The sequence below is a fragment of the Xenopus laevis genome, chromosome 7L (genome assembly GCF_017654675.1).
Source record: "Xenopus laevis strain J_2021 chromosome 7L, Xenopus_laevis_v10.1, whole genome shotgun sequence".
In the NCBI taxonomy this organism is placed as follows: domain Eukaryota; kingdom Metazoa; phylum Chordata; class Amphibia; order Anura; family Pipidae; genus Xenopus; species Xenopus laevis.
This window is the reverse complement of record NC_054383.1, coordinates 100646873-100660246: the sequence shown is the minus strand read 5'-3', so window position 1 is coordinate 100660246 and position 13374 is coordinate 100646873. Positions and strand designations below refer to the sequence as shown.

The window sequence follows — 13374 nt, the reverse complement described above, 5'->3', positions numbered from 1 at the left end:
TTGTGAGAATTCACAATGGTAATACAGAACCATGGGGGGGGGGGCGATTGAAGGACTCGCCTAGGGTGCCAAAATACCTTGGCCCGGCTCTGATAGACAGTGTCTCTGTTTGTTTAGAATAGAAGCTGCCATGTAAAGCTTGGTGTGACATCACTTCCTGCCTCTCCCAGTCTCTCCCTTCTCACAGCTCTGAGCTCAGATTACAACAGGGATGGGAGGAGGGAGGGGGAGAGGAGCAAACTGAGCATGCTCAAGCCCTGTCCCGGAGGTTTATGCTGAAAACAGGAAGTCTGATACAGAAGCCCGTGTGTACACAATAGAAGGAAAGAAATCCAGTGTTTCTATTGACAGAGGACTCAGAGCAGCATTACTTTGAGGGTTTACTGGTATATTTATATAGACCTTACTGATAAAGCTTACTTAGTTTTAGCCTTTCGTTCTCCTTTAAGTCACTGGGGACAACAGGAGCTGTAGATTTATGAACATAAGGCTGTAGTATCTTAGGAGCAGAAGAACAGCCCTTTGCTATGTTATGTTTGTACTAGAGGCACCATACTGGCACTTTTCAACCAAGCATGAATACCATCAGACATTTAATTGCCACCTTGGTTCTTTTTCTGCTGGAACATAATAATCACATGTCTTGCCCCATGGTCACAAGATGCAGCTGACTACAACATATGACTGTTGTGTTACACAGATATAACTAAGTCTACCCTACTCTCTTCTGCTTTGTTTATGGGCAGGACCCAGCTTTCCTGTAAGTGTTTATTTACTCTATATATTTTCTTTAAAAGGGAAGTTTACGTGTGGTCAGCCTCCATGTGGCACCTGTGGTTAAACATATTTATTATAAGTATCTATGCCCATCCCTGATGCCCAATGTGTTGGTTTTGCATTCACTTTTGCTTAGTCGTGTCAGTGGTGGTGTTGCACATGCCAAACCCATGGAAATAATTGCACTTATAGTCATGGGTTTAACTGGACTGTCTCTTGATTAATGACTGGAGGAAGATGAGATTTAGAGTGTATGGAAGTCCAAAGGATTCCAAGGAAGAGCATGAATGTTAAAAGAAAATGAGTGAGGAACGGTGATAAAGGGGATATGGCCCACATACTTACAGCTGCTAGGAGACTTATATGCTTAAAGTGGAAACAGAGAATGGCCCCTCACACATCCGCATGAACGACGCAAAGTTTTGATGTCCATAAAATCTGTTGTTTTTGAGGGAAAGAGAATGGAAGAATACACAACATGCTCCCTGGCTAGGGCCCAATTTTATTTTATCTACATCAAGCCATCTAAGTCCCAAACATGCTAAATTGACAATAACGGGTAAAGTCACCTTGTACCCCCATTCCATAATGTGAAGTGAAGTTTGATTGCACCTTGTGAAATTTTGTAATACTGTGAAATTTTGTAATACTGTGAAATTTTGTAATACTGTGAAATTTTATTGCACTTGAATAACTATTTCCACAATTTTGCTTGTTTTTGTTTCCCATTTGGTTTTCTTTTCATTCTCTATTCTGTTCTATTATTTGTAAAAAAATAATAATAATAAAACAATAAAATAAAGAGTTAAAAAAAGGGGGTGGTGGCAATAATCGGGTTGGTACAGAGACGCATCTGCAATTTCTCCATCAGTATTTTTCTACAAGCAGAGTAAACACCATTGGGGTTATGTAATAAAAGGCACTTAGTTTGCCCAGGATTAGTAACCAATAGCAACCAATCAGCAGGTAGTTTACTAGTCACCTGTTTAAATACAATAATCTTATTAGTTGCCATAGGTTACTGCTTCTGCCTTATATTAAATGTGGGAGCATGTGTGTTCTATCTAATCAATACATTTAGTTATGAGCCAACACCTTATAAAGCACATGGCAGAGTAAAAGGAGGTCTCTATGGTCATATAACATCATTACTATTCCAACAATAGTGGCCTCTCAGAAGAGAAATATTTCAGTGCTAAATAGGGCTTGTGTATGTTCATATGTTGAGTTCTGATTGCTCATTGAAGTTAGGTTGTTCCATCAGATGCAGAAAGGAAACTATCTCCGTGATTAGGTGGGCCCCAGAGCCATTGACTTGCATATAATGTATATAGTACAAGTTTTATCAGCCAGTGTTCTCACCCCTCCTCTCTTTAAAGGACAAGGAAGGGCTAAAATTAAGTAAGCTTTACTTCAGAAACGTCTATATAAATACACCAGTAAACCCTCAAAGTAATGCTGCTCTGAGTCCACTGTCAAAAGAAACACCACATTTCCTTGTCACCCATGGCAGCGATTCACCAATGGGTTAACTCCTCCCTTCAGGCCAATGGACAGGAACCTCCCCTAGCAAGATAAAAGAGCCCGCCCCTCTCATACTCACTGTCTTTTTTTATCCTGTCCTGGGCTGATGGAGTCAAGGAGCGTGCAGACGCAGTGTTCCCAGCAGCAGGGGGGCTCTCTCTCTCTTTTAATCCCCCCTACTGTGTTGGAAGTCCCGCTGCGCCCCCTTAGCTGGGGTTAGCGAGGGAAGGCTGAGAGGTTGCAGGAGTGACCGAGGGCCTGGGCTTAACTCCCGCCTGTGCGGGTTAGGAAGCGCGGGTACACAAGGAAGCGACATGCTCGCGTGTACCCGGAAGTGACGTCAGCGCGTATGAGACGCAGTGACGTGCCGGTTGGAGTTCCGGTCGGGCAGCAGAATGACGCGCTTAGGAGCGCAACTGTAATGGCGGAAGCCTTGGACGCCATTTTACTTTTGGGAAAAAGTTCAAGCTGGCTGATTTTGGCGCCGAAAACGCCAGGGATGGCGAAAATCACTGGGCCATGTATATTTCAAGGCATATAACCAGGGTAACCTTGTGGTTTATTGTTTCTACATATCTTCTGGCTGAGTTTATAAGGGAGTGAGCTTCCTGTTGGCAGCCATTTGCAAAGAACTTCACAGAAACCTGATTCTTCAGATACAGCACGTTAATGGATTCAGGAATGCCGGGCAAGCTGCCTCACCCCAAAGGAAAAAGGTATAAAAAAAAAAAAAAAAAAAAAACTCCAATAAGAGAGAGAGAGAGATTGCAGGGGGCTAATGCATTTATCTATTTTGTCATTGAACAGCCTTCCTGCCGCTGAGAAAAAAGATAAAACGCCAGAAAAAACAGCTCCAACACAAGTTCAAGAGGATGTAGGAGCCTCATCTTCCCAAGGGAATCAAGCACTTGTAGATTCTTTGGCTGCAGTAATAAAACAGGCAGTAGTACAAGGTTTCCAGGAGGTGGCTACATCTAAAAAAAGAGCAAGACATGCTTATGCAAGACAAACAGAATCTTTATCAGAGGTTTCAGAGGGAGAACTTTCAGATTCTGAAATAGATTCTCCTTTAGGTTCAGAGGAAGGCGAAATTGAGATGGATGAAGAGTCTAATTTTGATTTGGCAGTCATAGAGCCGCTGATAAAGGCAGTTCGGCAGACACTCACGTTTCCTTTGGAGCCAGCCAAGTTATCCTCTGCTGACAAATTATTTCCTTCTCTTAGGAAAAGGTCAATATTCTTCCCAGTTCATGCTTCAATAGAAGAGATCATTTTAGCAGAATGGAAGAAAACTGAGAAAAGACCCCAAACAGGGGGGAAATTTCTGAAGAAGTATCCTTTTGAAGAGAAAGATGCAAGGTGTTGGGATACACCACCTAAGGTGGACGCAGCAGTCGTAAGATTAGCTAAGAAAACCACTTTGCCGGTAGATGATGCTGCAGTGTTTCGTGAACCGATGGAAAAAAGAATTGAGTTTAATCTAAAAAAATCTTTTGTTGCGGCAGGTGCAGCCTGCAGACCAGCAGTAGCATTGACTTCAGTCTCCCGGGCTTTGAAGGTGTGGCTGGCGGAAGTAGAGGAAGCAATATCTTCCAACGTGAAGAGGCCTAAACTGTTGGAGATGCTAGCTGACTGCAAACTGGCGGTAGATTTCATGTCGGAGGCATCAGTTGATCTGGTTCATCTCTTGGCAAGATCCATGGCATTGTCGGTAGCAGCAAGGAGAGCTCTCTGGCTTAAACCTTGGTCGGCAGATGCAGCCTCAAAAACCAATTTATGCCAGCTTCCGTTTGAAGGGGAGATGCTGTTTGGTGAAAAGTTGGATACGATCATCAAAAAGGTCTCTGGAGGAAAGAGTGTGTTTTTACCTCAAGAGAATAGAAACAAGAGGGTGAGATATGAAACACCTTTTCACAGAGATAAAGAAAGATCTTTCAGATCATCCAGACAGTACAAACCTGGAAGGGAGTTCTATAGACAGTCGTCATGGAGATCAGGACGTCAGAACACGAGAGGAAGTTCCAAAAGATCCAGAGGTTTCTCTTCTTCCACCTCCTCAGCACAGCAGCAATGAGGGTACCCTGGCTCAGATAAGAGTAGGTGGCAGGTTGGCACAATTTGCTCAAGTCTGGGTCAGAGATGTTCAAGATCGCTGGGTATGCGACACTCTAGAAAGAGGTTTTTCGTTAGAGTTTGCAAAAAGTCCGAAGAAGGATCATTTTCTAATTTCAGTTTTCAGAAAATCCGAGGAAGTTCAAAGTCTGGTCCAGGAATACATGGATCAGCTATGGGCATCAGACGCAATAGAAACAGTCCCTCTGCACGAGAAGAGAAGAGGTTTTTATTCAAGACTGTTTCAAGTAAAGAAAGCCTCAGGAGCTATGAGGCCAGTATTGGACATGAGGGAGCTAAACAAATTTCTACAAAAACGAAGTTTCAAGATGGAATCTTCAGTCATCCAGGCAATTTCGATTGGGGATTGGCTCACAAACATAGATTTGAAGGACGCCTATTTTCACGTTCCAATTTACCAAGACCACAGAAAATATCTAAGGTTTGCAGTGGGGCAGGTTCACGTTCAGTTCAAATGTCTCCCTTTTGGCCTGTCACAGTCTCCAAGAGTCTTCACCAAGATTCTAGTAACCTTGATAGCCGAATTAAGGAAGATAGGAATCTCGGTGTTTCATTATTTAGACGACATCCTGGTAACAGCGAGAACACAGAGAGAAGCAGAGTCGCACACAAAGAAAGTCCTGGAGTTTCTTCAAGAACATGGATGGATTGTGAACATGGAGAAAAGCAATCTGATACCTACAAAATCCCTTGTCTTTTTAGGGGCATTATTTCAGACACAGGAAAATTTGGTGAGCTTGCCGGTCATGAAGCAAGAAAAGATAATACTGGCAGTGGAAAATTTCAGAAGTCAGGGAATAGTATCGGTGAAACATTGTCTAAGGATTCTAGGCTTGATGTCATCAACAATCCAAGTTGTAAAGTGGGCGAGATGGCATTCCAGACCACTACAAAACTTCTTGCTGAGACGAGTGAGGTGTCCTCAAGAAAACTTAAGAAGATCTTAGAGATAACAGAAGATCTAAGAGAAGACCTAAGCTGGTGGTGTGTGGCAAACAATCTGCAAAAAGGTACCCAGCTAAGAGAACCAGAATGGACAGCCGTTACAACAGACGCGTCAGGCATCGGCTGGGGGGCACACATGGGAGATTTGTTTGTGCAAGGTTCTTGGGATTTGAGACAAGTGTCCTCAAATATCCTAGAGTTAAGGGCAGTAGGAAAAGCCCTGTTAGCCTTCGCAGATCAGCTAAGAGGAAAAAGTGTGAAAGTCTTTTCAGACAACACCACAGCAGTATCCTATATACAAAAGCAAGGAGGCACAAGAAGCTTGGTGTTACTGCAGGAGGCAGAAACTATTTTCCAGTGGGCAGAAGTTTGGTTGGAGAATCTGACAGCAGTACATCTTCCTGGGATCGAAAATCTGAAAGCAGACTTCTTAAGTCGCAGTATAGTAGACCCGGGAGAATGGAGTCTTCACAAGGACATCTTTCAAGACTTGATAGATACGTGGGGAGTTCCAGAGGTGGACGCCATGGCAACCGTTCAAAACAGGAAATGTCAGAAGTTTTTTTCCAGGTACCCATGCAAAGAGGCAGTAGCTGTGGATGGTCTGAGACAAGACTGGTCAAGAGGGTTGATTTATGTATTCCCACCAATTCCCCTCATCTGGAAGGTTCTAAAAAAGATAGACCGGGAATCAGCCAATGCTATAGTAGTGATACCATATTGGCCAAGAAGACCATGGTTTCCGTTGCTTCACAAATTGGCTCTGGGAGAACCCAAAGAAATCCCAAGGTTTCAAGGTTGGCTATCCCAGGGAATGTTTCAGTTCCACGTAGAGGACCATCTAGCCTTGAAGGCATGGAGGTTGAGAGGAAGGAAATGAAAAAATTGAATTGTAAAGAGAAGGTGATAGATTTCTTACTAAAATCAAGAAAAACTTCTACATCGTCACAGTACTACAAGATTTGGGATAAGTTTGTACAATTTTTCATTTTAGAGGGCCAGGATCCCTGTTCTACTACAGCATCGATGGTGGTGGATTTTCTTTTTTCTGGATATGAGAAGGGTCTGCACATGAATACCCTTAGAGTGCAAGTGTCAGCCATCTCAGCATTAACATGAAAACTTTGGGCAGTTGATCCTCTAGTGAAAAGATTCTTCAATGCCTTGAAGAGGGTTAAACCTCACATACGAAGATATTCACCACCTTGGGATTTGCCGTTTGTCTTAGACATACTGACAAAACCACCTTTTGAACCTCTGGAGGATGTTTCAAATTGGAATCTTACTCTGAAGGTTATCTTGTTAGTGGCCATAACATCAGCATGTAGAGTGAGTGAGCTAGCTGCACTATCGGCTGTGGAACCATTCACAATTATATTTAAAGATAAAGTTGTGCTTAGGCCTGCTTTTAAGTTTTTTTGCCGAAAGTCATCTCGAAGTTCCACATGGATTTGGAGGTATCCCTTCCTTCTTTTTGTCCATCCAAAGACAGAGAAGGAGAAGCAGTGGCATAAGCTAGACTTGGTCAGAGCTCTCACAATATATTTGGAGAGGACAAAGTCATGGAGAAAATCTGAACATTTGTTCGTCATTCCAGGCGGATTCAGAAAGGGCAAAGCTCCGTCCAAGAAGACAATAAGTTCCTGGATTGTGGCAGCAATTGCGAAGGCGTACAATTCCGCAGGCAAGAAGGTTCCTCTGGGGTTAAAAGCCCATTCAACTCGGGCATTAGCAAGTTCCTGGGCGATGGAAGCCAGGGCATTGCCAGAAGCAATCTGCAGAGCTGCAAGATGGTCGTCAGTTTATACGTTCATCAAGCACTATAAATTAGATATCCTTTCCTCCCAGGAAGCAAAATTTGGGAGAAAAGTTCTTCAAGCTGTTGTAAATGTTACTGAATAAAAGTGTTATGTTTACTGCATTTTTGTGTGAAGTCCCTCCCTGTTAGCTTTGGTAGTTCCCATTGGTGAATCGCTGCCATGGGTGACAAGGAAAACAGGAAATTGTTTCTTTACTTACCGTAATTTCTGTTTCCTGGTCACCTTCCATGGCAGCATTCACCAAGGAATGTCCCACCCTGCTGGACAAGCTTTTCAACTAAGACAGTGAGTATGAGAGGGGCGGGCTCTTTTATCTTGCTAGGGGAGGTTCCTGTCCATTGGCCTGAAGGGAGGAGTTAACCCATTGGTGAATGCTGCCATGGAAGGTGACCAGGAAACAGAAATTACGGTAAGTAATGAAACAATTTCCTGTTTTTTTTTCCTTCTATTGTGTACACATGGACTTCTGTATCAGACTTCCTATTTCAGCTTAAACCTCCAGGCCCGGCCTTGAGCATGCTCAGTTTGCTCCTCTCCCCTCCCTCCTCCCCTTCCTGCTGTAATCTGAGCCCAGAGCTATGACTAAAGGCGGCCATACACGGGCCGATAAAAGCTGCCGACAGACCGAGTCAGCAGCTTATTGGCCCGTGTATGGGGCCCCCCGAGGGGCTTCCACGATCTTGATCTGGCCGAAAGTCGGGCAGATCTCGATCGGATGGGACTAAAAATCGCGTCGGATCACGTCCGCATCTGTTCGTTGATGCGGTCCCGCGATCCGACCGCCCGTTCCCATTCGTTAGGATCCGATCGCTGGGCCCTAGGGTCCACGATCGGAGCAGCCCGATATTGCTCACCTCAAGGTGGGCATATCGGGGAGAGATCCGCTCGATTGGCGATGTCTCTCCGTGTATGGCCAGCTTAAGACTAAGGCAGGAAGTGATATCACACTAAGCCAATATGACAGTTGCTATCCTAAACAAACAGAGAACACTTCAAGAGCTGTTTAGAATAAATATAGTGTTATAGCTTGCACTATTGTGGCTAATCTATTGGCAATAAACTGCTTCAGTAGCTTTCCTTCTCTTTTAATGTGAGCCTTTTCCACTGTGACCTATTGCTGACAATACTTTATGATTTACTATTTTGACACTTAGGACTTTGCTTGTGACGTCAGTAGAATAGAGTGAAACCCTCATGATTATGCTTCACAGATGGAATGTCAAATTCTGCTTATGTAAATGTAGATTTACGTCACACTGCATGCAAAATACATGGCTTAAATGTTTGCTGGCCAAAAGCGAATATCATTTCCCTATTTTCCTCTTCTTTTTTTTAGAAATGAAAACAAATATATCAAGGTTATTAGGCTTTAAAGGGGTAGATCACATTTAAATATCTTCTTGAGAATCTTCTAAGAATCTGTTTTTCTTATCCACCAAAGTTCTCTCACGGGATCTCTTGTCGGAAAATCCATTATCCAGAAAGCCCCAAAATTATGAAAAGGACTCCATTATAATCAAGTTATTCAGAATTTCCAAACATATTTCCCTTATTCCTGTAATAATAAAACCATATCTTATACTTGATGCCAACTAGGATAAAATCCTAATCCTTATTGGAGGCAAAATAATCCTTTGGGGTATATTTATTTTTAATTTATTTTTTAGTAGAGTTAAAGCATGGAGATCCAAATTTCAGAAATACCATTTATCCGGAACACCCCAGAACCTGAGTATTCTGAATAACCAGCCCCATGCCTGAATTTTAATAAGTGTTGTTATGCTTGAGGAGAGTAGTGTGGCAGACAGCTCATTTAGAAACACTGGGCAAATTTGCACCTGGGCAGTAACCCATGGCAACCAATGACATTTTAGCTGCCTTTGTTTCACCTGCAGGTTCCTGTAAAAAGCCAGTCACTGGTTGCTATGGGTTACTGCCCAGGTGCGAATTTGCCTATATAAAAAGAAAATGGAAATACTGCTGTTCACTATACATATCTTTTTTTGTGGAATTCCTGCTTTGCTGTTTATATTAAGAATCCTTTCTCCGCAGGAAATAGCCAAACGTTTGCAGCAACTTGAGGAGGAGGAGCTGCACAGGAAGAGCTATGACAGGTCCATGGGAGGTATGTGAGCCAACACCTTTCCCCTTCAGCCATGACTTAGGGCTAAACATTAACATTCATAGTGAAACCGTACATCTATCCTACTTCCTGAAGAACTGTCCATGACATAAAAATTTAATTTGCTTTGTAGGGAATATACAATTCTGTTGTATCTTTGCCACTTTTAGGCATGTGTGACCTCAAGTTGGTCGGCCTGGGTCTGATTAAGTAAAATAAGCCTACATTTTTAACTTTACAGGTGATATAGGACTAAATGATAACTGTAAAACCTAAGGGGGAGCCTCTGTCATATGATTTTTTGTGCATCCCCTTAGGTTTTTAAATTTGTTTGGACGTGCCTTCTTTGAAGAGGCTGAGTTGGGGATCGCTGCTGTCATTGGAAGAGTCCTGTGCTGACTATATTCTGCTTAGGACTAAATTATTAGTTACTCTAATATGAAAGTTTCCATATGGTAAGGTAGCTCAAAGGGCCTGTTATCCAACAGATAAAGTACTCTGAATAAAAGTGTGAGGAACCATGGTAGTTGGGATCTACCTACCATCAGCACTCACAGTAGATGATCTCAGTAATGATGTATTCCCATGGCATAATGGGATGGCCTGCTGAAATTTCCCAGAGATACCACACATATACATACAGTCCGTAAGGGTGAAATATGCCAAATACCATTGCCAAACTTGCCTGTTTGGGCACATTAATTAACTGTATTAGAAAAGTTGTGCCAGGACTAGGAAAAGAAAATGAGAATTGCTTTGTCCATTTTTCTAAAGCACAAATCTATTTATTTATGATATATGAGTAATTTATATTTTAGAGTTCATACCCATAATAGATGGGTCTAAACAGGTTCAACTGGACATAATGTTTTAGCTCACGCCATTTTCGCACTTCACATAGCATCATACTGACCCATTCAAGCTTTTCATTGTGCCTGATATCATGCATGTCACTCATGAATTAATTCACTGTACTGTTGTATATATGTCTGGTCCAGCGATGTCCAGTCTGCACCTCTCCATGATCTTCACTTCTTGGACTTCTTTAGTGCTCACAGGTGTTGGGAGTTGTAGTGCAGGTGCGGCTGGAGGGCTGTTGGTTTGCCATCACCGATATGTCCATTTGATGTGCAGTAGAGCTGCTTCTGTCTGAAAACTGTAACTTTTTCCTGTGTGACACTTACTAACCTTAGCTTTATGTTTGCATGTTTAATCAAGAACACAACAGCCTGCAGCACCCGCAATACCTGACCGCTTTGGACTGTGAGAAGGAGGAGGACGAGTACCTCTTCAAAAATGATAGTAAAAATCAGCTAAATGCATCCGATTACAGACTAGCACAGTGGAATTCAGACCGAGACCATAGCCTGAGACAGTGTGAGGAACCGCTCAGCAGCCTAAATTCTGCTCAAAACAGAGTGTCCTTTGGGCAAGTTCTTTATGACACTGACAAGGCTAAAAATGGCAAGTCAGCAGATCTATGGAAAGAAGCAAGTTGTAGAGAACCAGTACAGGTTCCATATAGGCATCCTAGAAATACACTGGAAAGAAGCCCATGCCATCCAAGCTGCTCTGAGGCACAGCATGTCCATGATAGGGAAATGAGTCGGAAACAGGAGAAAATAAGGGGGCACAGAGAAAAACACTGTAAGCATAATTCTGAGAGGTGCAGACGCTCAAGCTCAGACAGTGATGACTGTCCTGAACATTCAGTCAGGGACAAGCGAAGTCGACGCTCTCAGTGGAATCAAACTAGAGATCGCCACCATCATCATCATCGTCCCGAGAATAACCTTTCCTCTAGGATATCAAGTCACGTTTTGAGATCAGGTACCTAAAGAATAACCAAGTGATGGTATAAGAACAGGCATGCTCACTCGCAAGGCTTGCTTGCAGATTTATTATATGGTGTTTCATACATCTGTTTTCCTTTAGAAAGACATTGGGGCACCACTCCCTATATTGAAATGTGGTCGTTTTTACCTTCAAGACACTCCTAGAATTTTTTAGTCATAAATCTCATAAACTACTAAGCTCCAGTTATCCAGTGATGTGCACAAAATTCATTGCATGAACCTGTTAACAAAAATAACTTGCTTTATGTGCTTTTTTTTTTTTATAAGCTTCTGTCTGTATAGTGTTTATTCTCTGAAAGGGGAATTTGATGATTTTTAACAAGCTGGGCCATGGACGTGACTAATAAAGTTTAATGTGTATCGTTTGGCACTGTGCAACAGTTCCTCTGCTTCATGCAGTTCCACAAAAAATGTGAATGTTGCAGTGTATTCTTTCGTAATATAGTGAAAAAGTAACCCCTCTTGTAAAATATAAGCATATTATAAGCCGAGTATTTTAATACAGTTTATGGAACTCCAAGGTGACTTCTAATATCATCATGTTTTGCAACAGGGGGTACTTTATTTATTATAATACAGAAGTATTCTGTGAGTCATGTGACACAAATGACATCACTAAGCTCCGATTATAACCAATGAGAACATTAAGCACGGTTTATAAGGATTTAAAGGATATACGTGGCTCTTGTGTATGATAAAGTGATATTTTACCTTTGGTTTTTACTTTACCAAGACTGGCACAAATGCCCCTTCAGAAAGCCCTATAACTACAGCCAGCCTTCGAGCTAAGGGTAATTATATTATCCGACTTTGTTTAACTTTGGTTGATGGAGTAGGCTCTTCTGCCTTGATATCCTACTGTAAAAGGTCAACCATTTTGTTTTTATATTACTTCAAGGGCAAATAAAGCCACAAACTAACTTTGCTTTTATTAATTTTGGTTCCTGTGCTTATTATGGCTAACAACCTTATGCCAGAACCCTTGTACAGCTTTACCAATCTTCAGTTTCTCACCAGTGTGCAGAGAAGTCCCTGTAGCCCTCACCAGTGACCTGAAGGTGTATTATGTGACACAGCAGCCTTAAGCCATACAAAGAGTCCAAATAACCAACATTAATTAGAGAGAATTAGGCACTGGGCAAATTTCAGTAAATCACAATCATTAATTAGTTCTTTGCAGTTTTTCCAATATGGTGGACAAGATATAATACATAGATGCATGATTTCATAAACCTTTAATGGTCTAGATGGGTTCAATTCTCTCACTTTTTGATAGGTGAAGAAGAAGCAGCAAGGCCAACCTTTGATATAGAACCATTAGAATGGCAGATGGCAGATTTGCAGGTTCAGAACTCTGATCAACTTCTGCAAGATGAAGAAATGGCTCGAAAACTACAGGAGGAAGAGGAGAAACACATAGTAAGTGCTTTAACTGTTTCTTCAATGCAGTTTTACCAGCATCTCGGTGTTATTCAGGTTCTGCATCATGTCCCCTTTAAATGCAATTCTGTCTGAGCTTCAGTTATCTTAAGCTGTTTGGCCATGACCTTTATCTTCATAACCCATATCCCTCCTATTGTGTTTTATGAGCCAATAACAAAAGCCAAAAGGGTTGTGGCCAGACTTAATTTGGGCACAGCCATTAAAACAGGCCAAAAGCCTATACAGAGAGATACTAGCAAACTATTCCAACACAGGTACTACCCCATATGAAGCAGAATGCAGCAGTGACATATTAGTGTGAAGTGCTCTGTTTAGAAAATAAATAAAGTTTGGGGGCATAGATTGTGTGCATAGAGTGTACTGCATGAGTACTCAGATACACACAGCTTAATTGGCTCCTGATAAACTGGACCATAGTGCTTGTGAACATTAAAGGGACATTATGGATAGAAACTGAAGGAAATTATTTATAATCTGCAAAACATAAATCCTAATTTTTTCACTGCATATTAGAATGCATGACATGACATCATAGAGCAGTGGACAGAGTAGGCAGCTATTGGCACAGTCTTTGGCGCATCACGAAAGCTTATGGCAGACAACAACATTTGGTACAGCTGATAGTTTCACTTAAAGGATACCGTATGTTCACCTTCCAACACTTTTTTTTAGTTCAGTTGGTTTCAGATAGTTCTCCAGCAATAAATGACTTTCTATTTTCTATGTGTGACTGTTTTTCTAATATTAAAGTGCA

At 41.9% G+C, this 13374-nt stretch overlaps 1 protein-coding gene across 4 annotated transcripts in view; it reads left to right on the top strand.

Annotated features, from left to right (window-relative positions):
* Positions 1 to 13374, top strand: part of XB5818699.L (provisional ortholog of coiled-coil domain containing 50 L homeolog) — a 77173-nt gene that overhangs the window by 53183 nt on the left and 10616 nt on the right. For all 4 annotated transcript variants that reach the window (XM_018226099.2, XM_018226098.2, XM_041569383.1 and 1 more), the window contains exons 6-8: positions 9252 to 9324; positions 10540 to 11151; positions 12454 to 12596. In XM_018226099.2, the coding sequence (XP_018081588.1) occupies positions 9252 to 9324; positions 10540 to 11151; positions 12454 to 12596 (828 nt within the window). The remainder of the gene's footprint in view (positions 1 to 9251; positions 9325 to 10539; positions 11152 to 12453; positions 12597 to 13374) is intronic.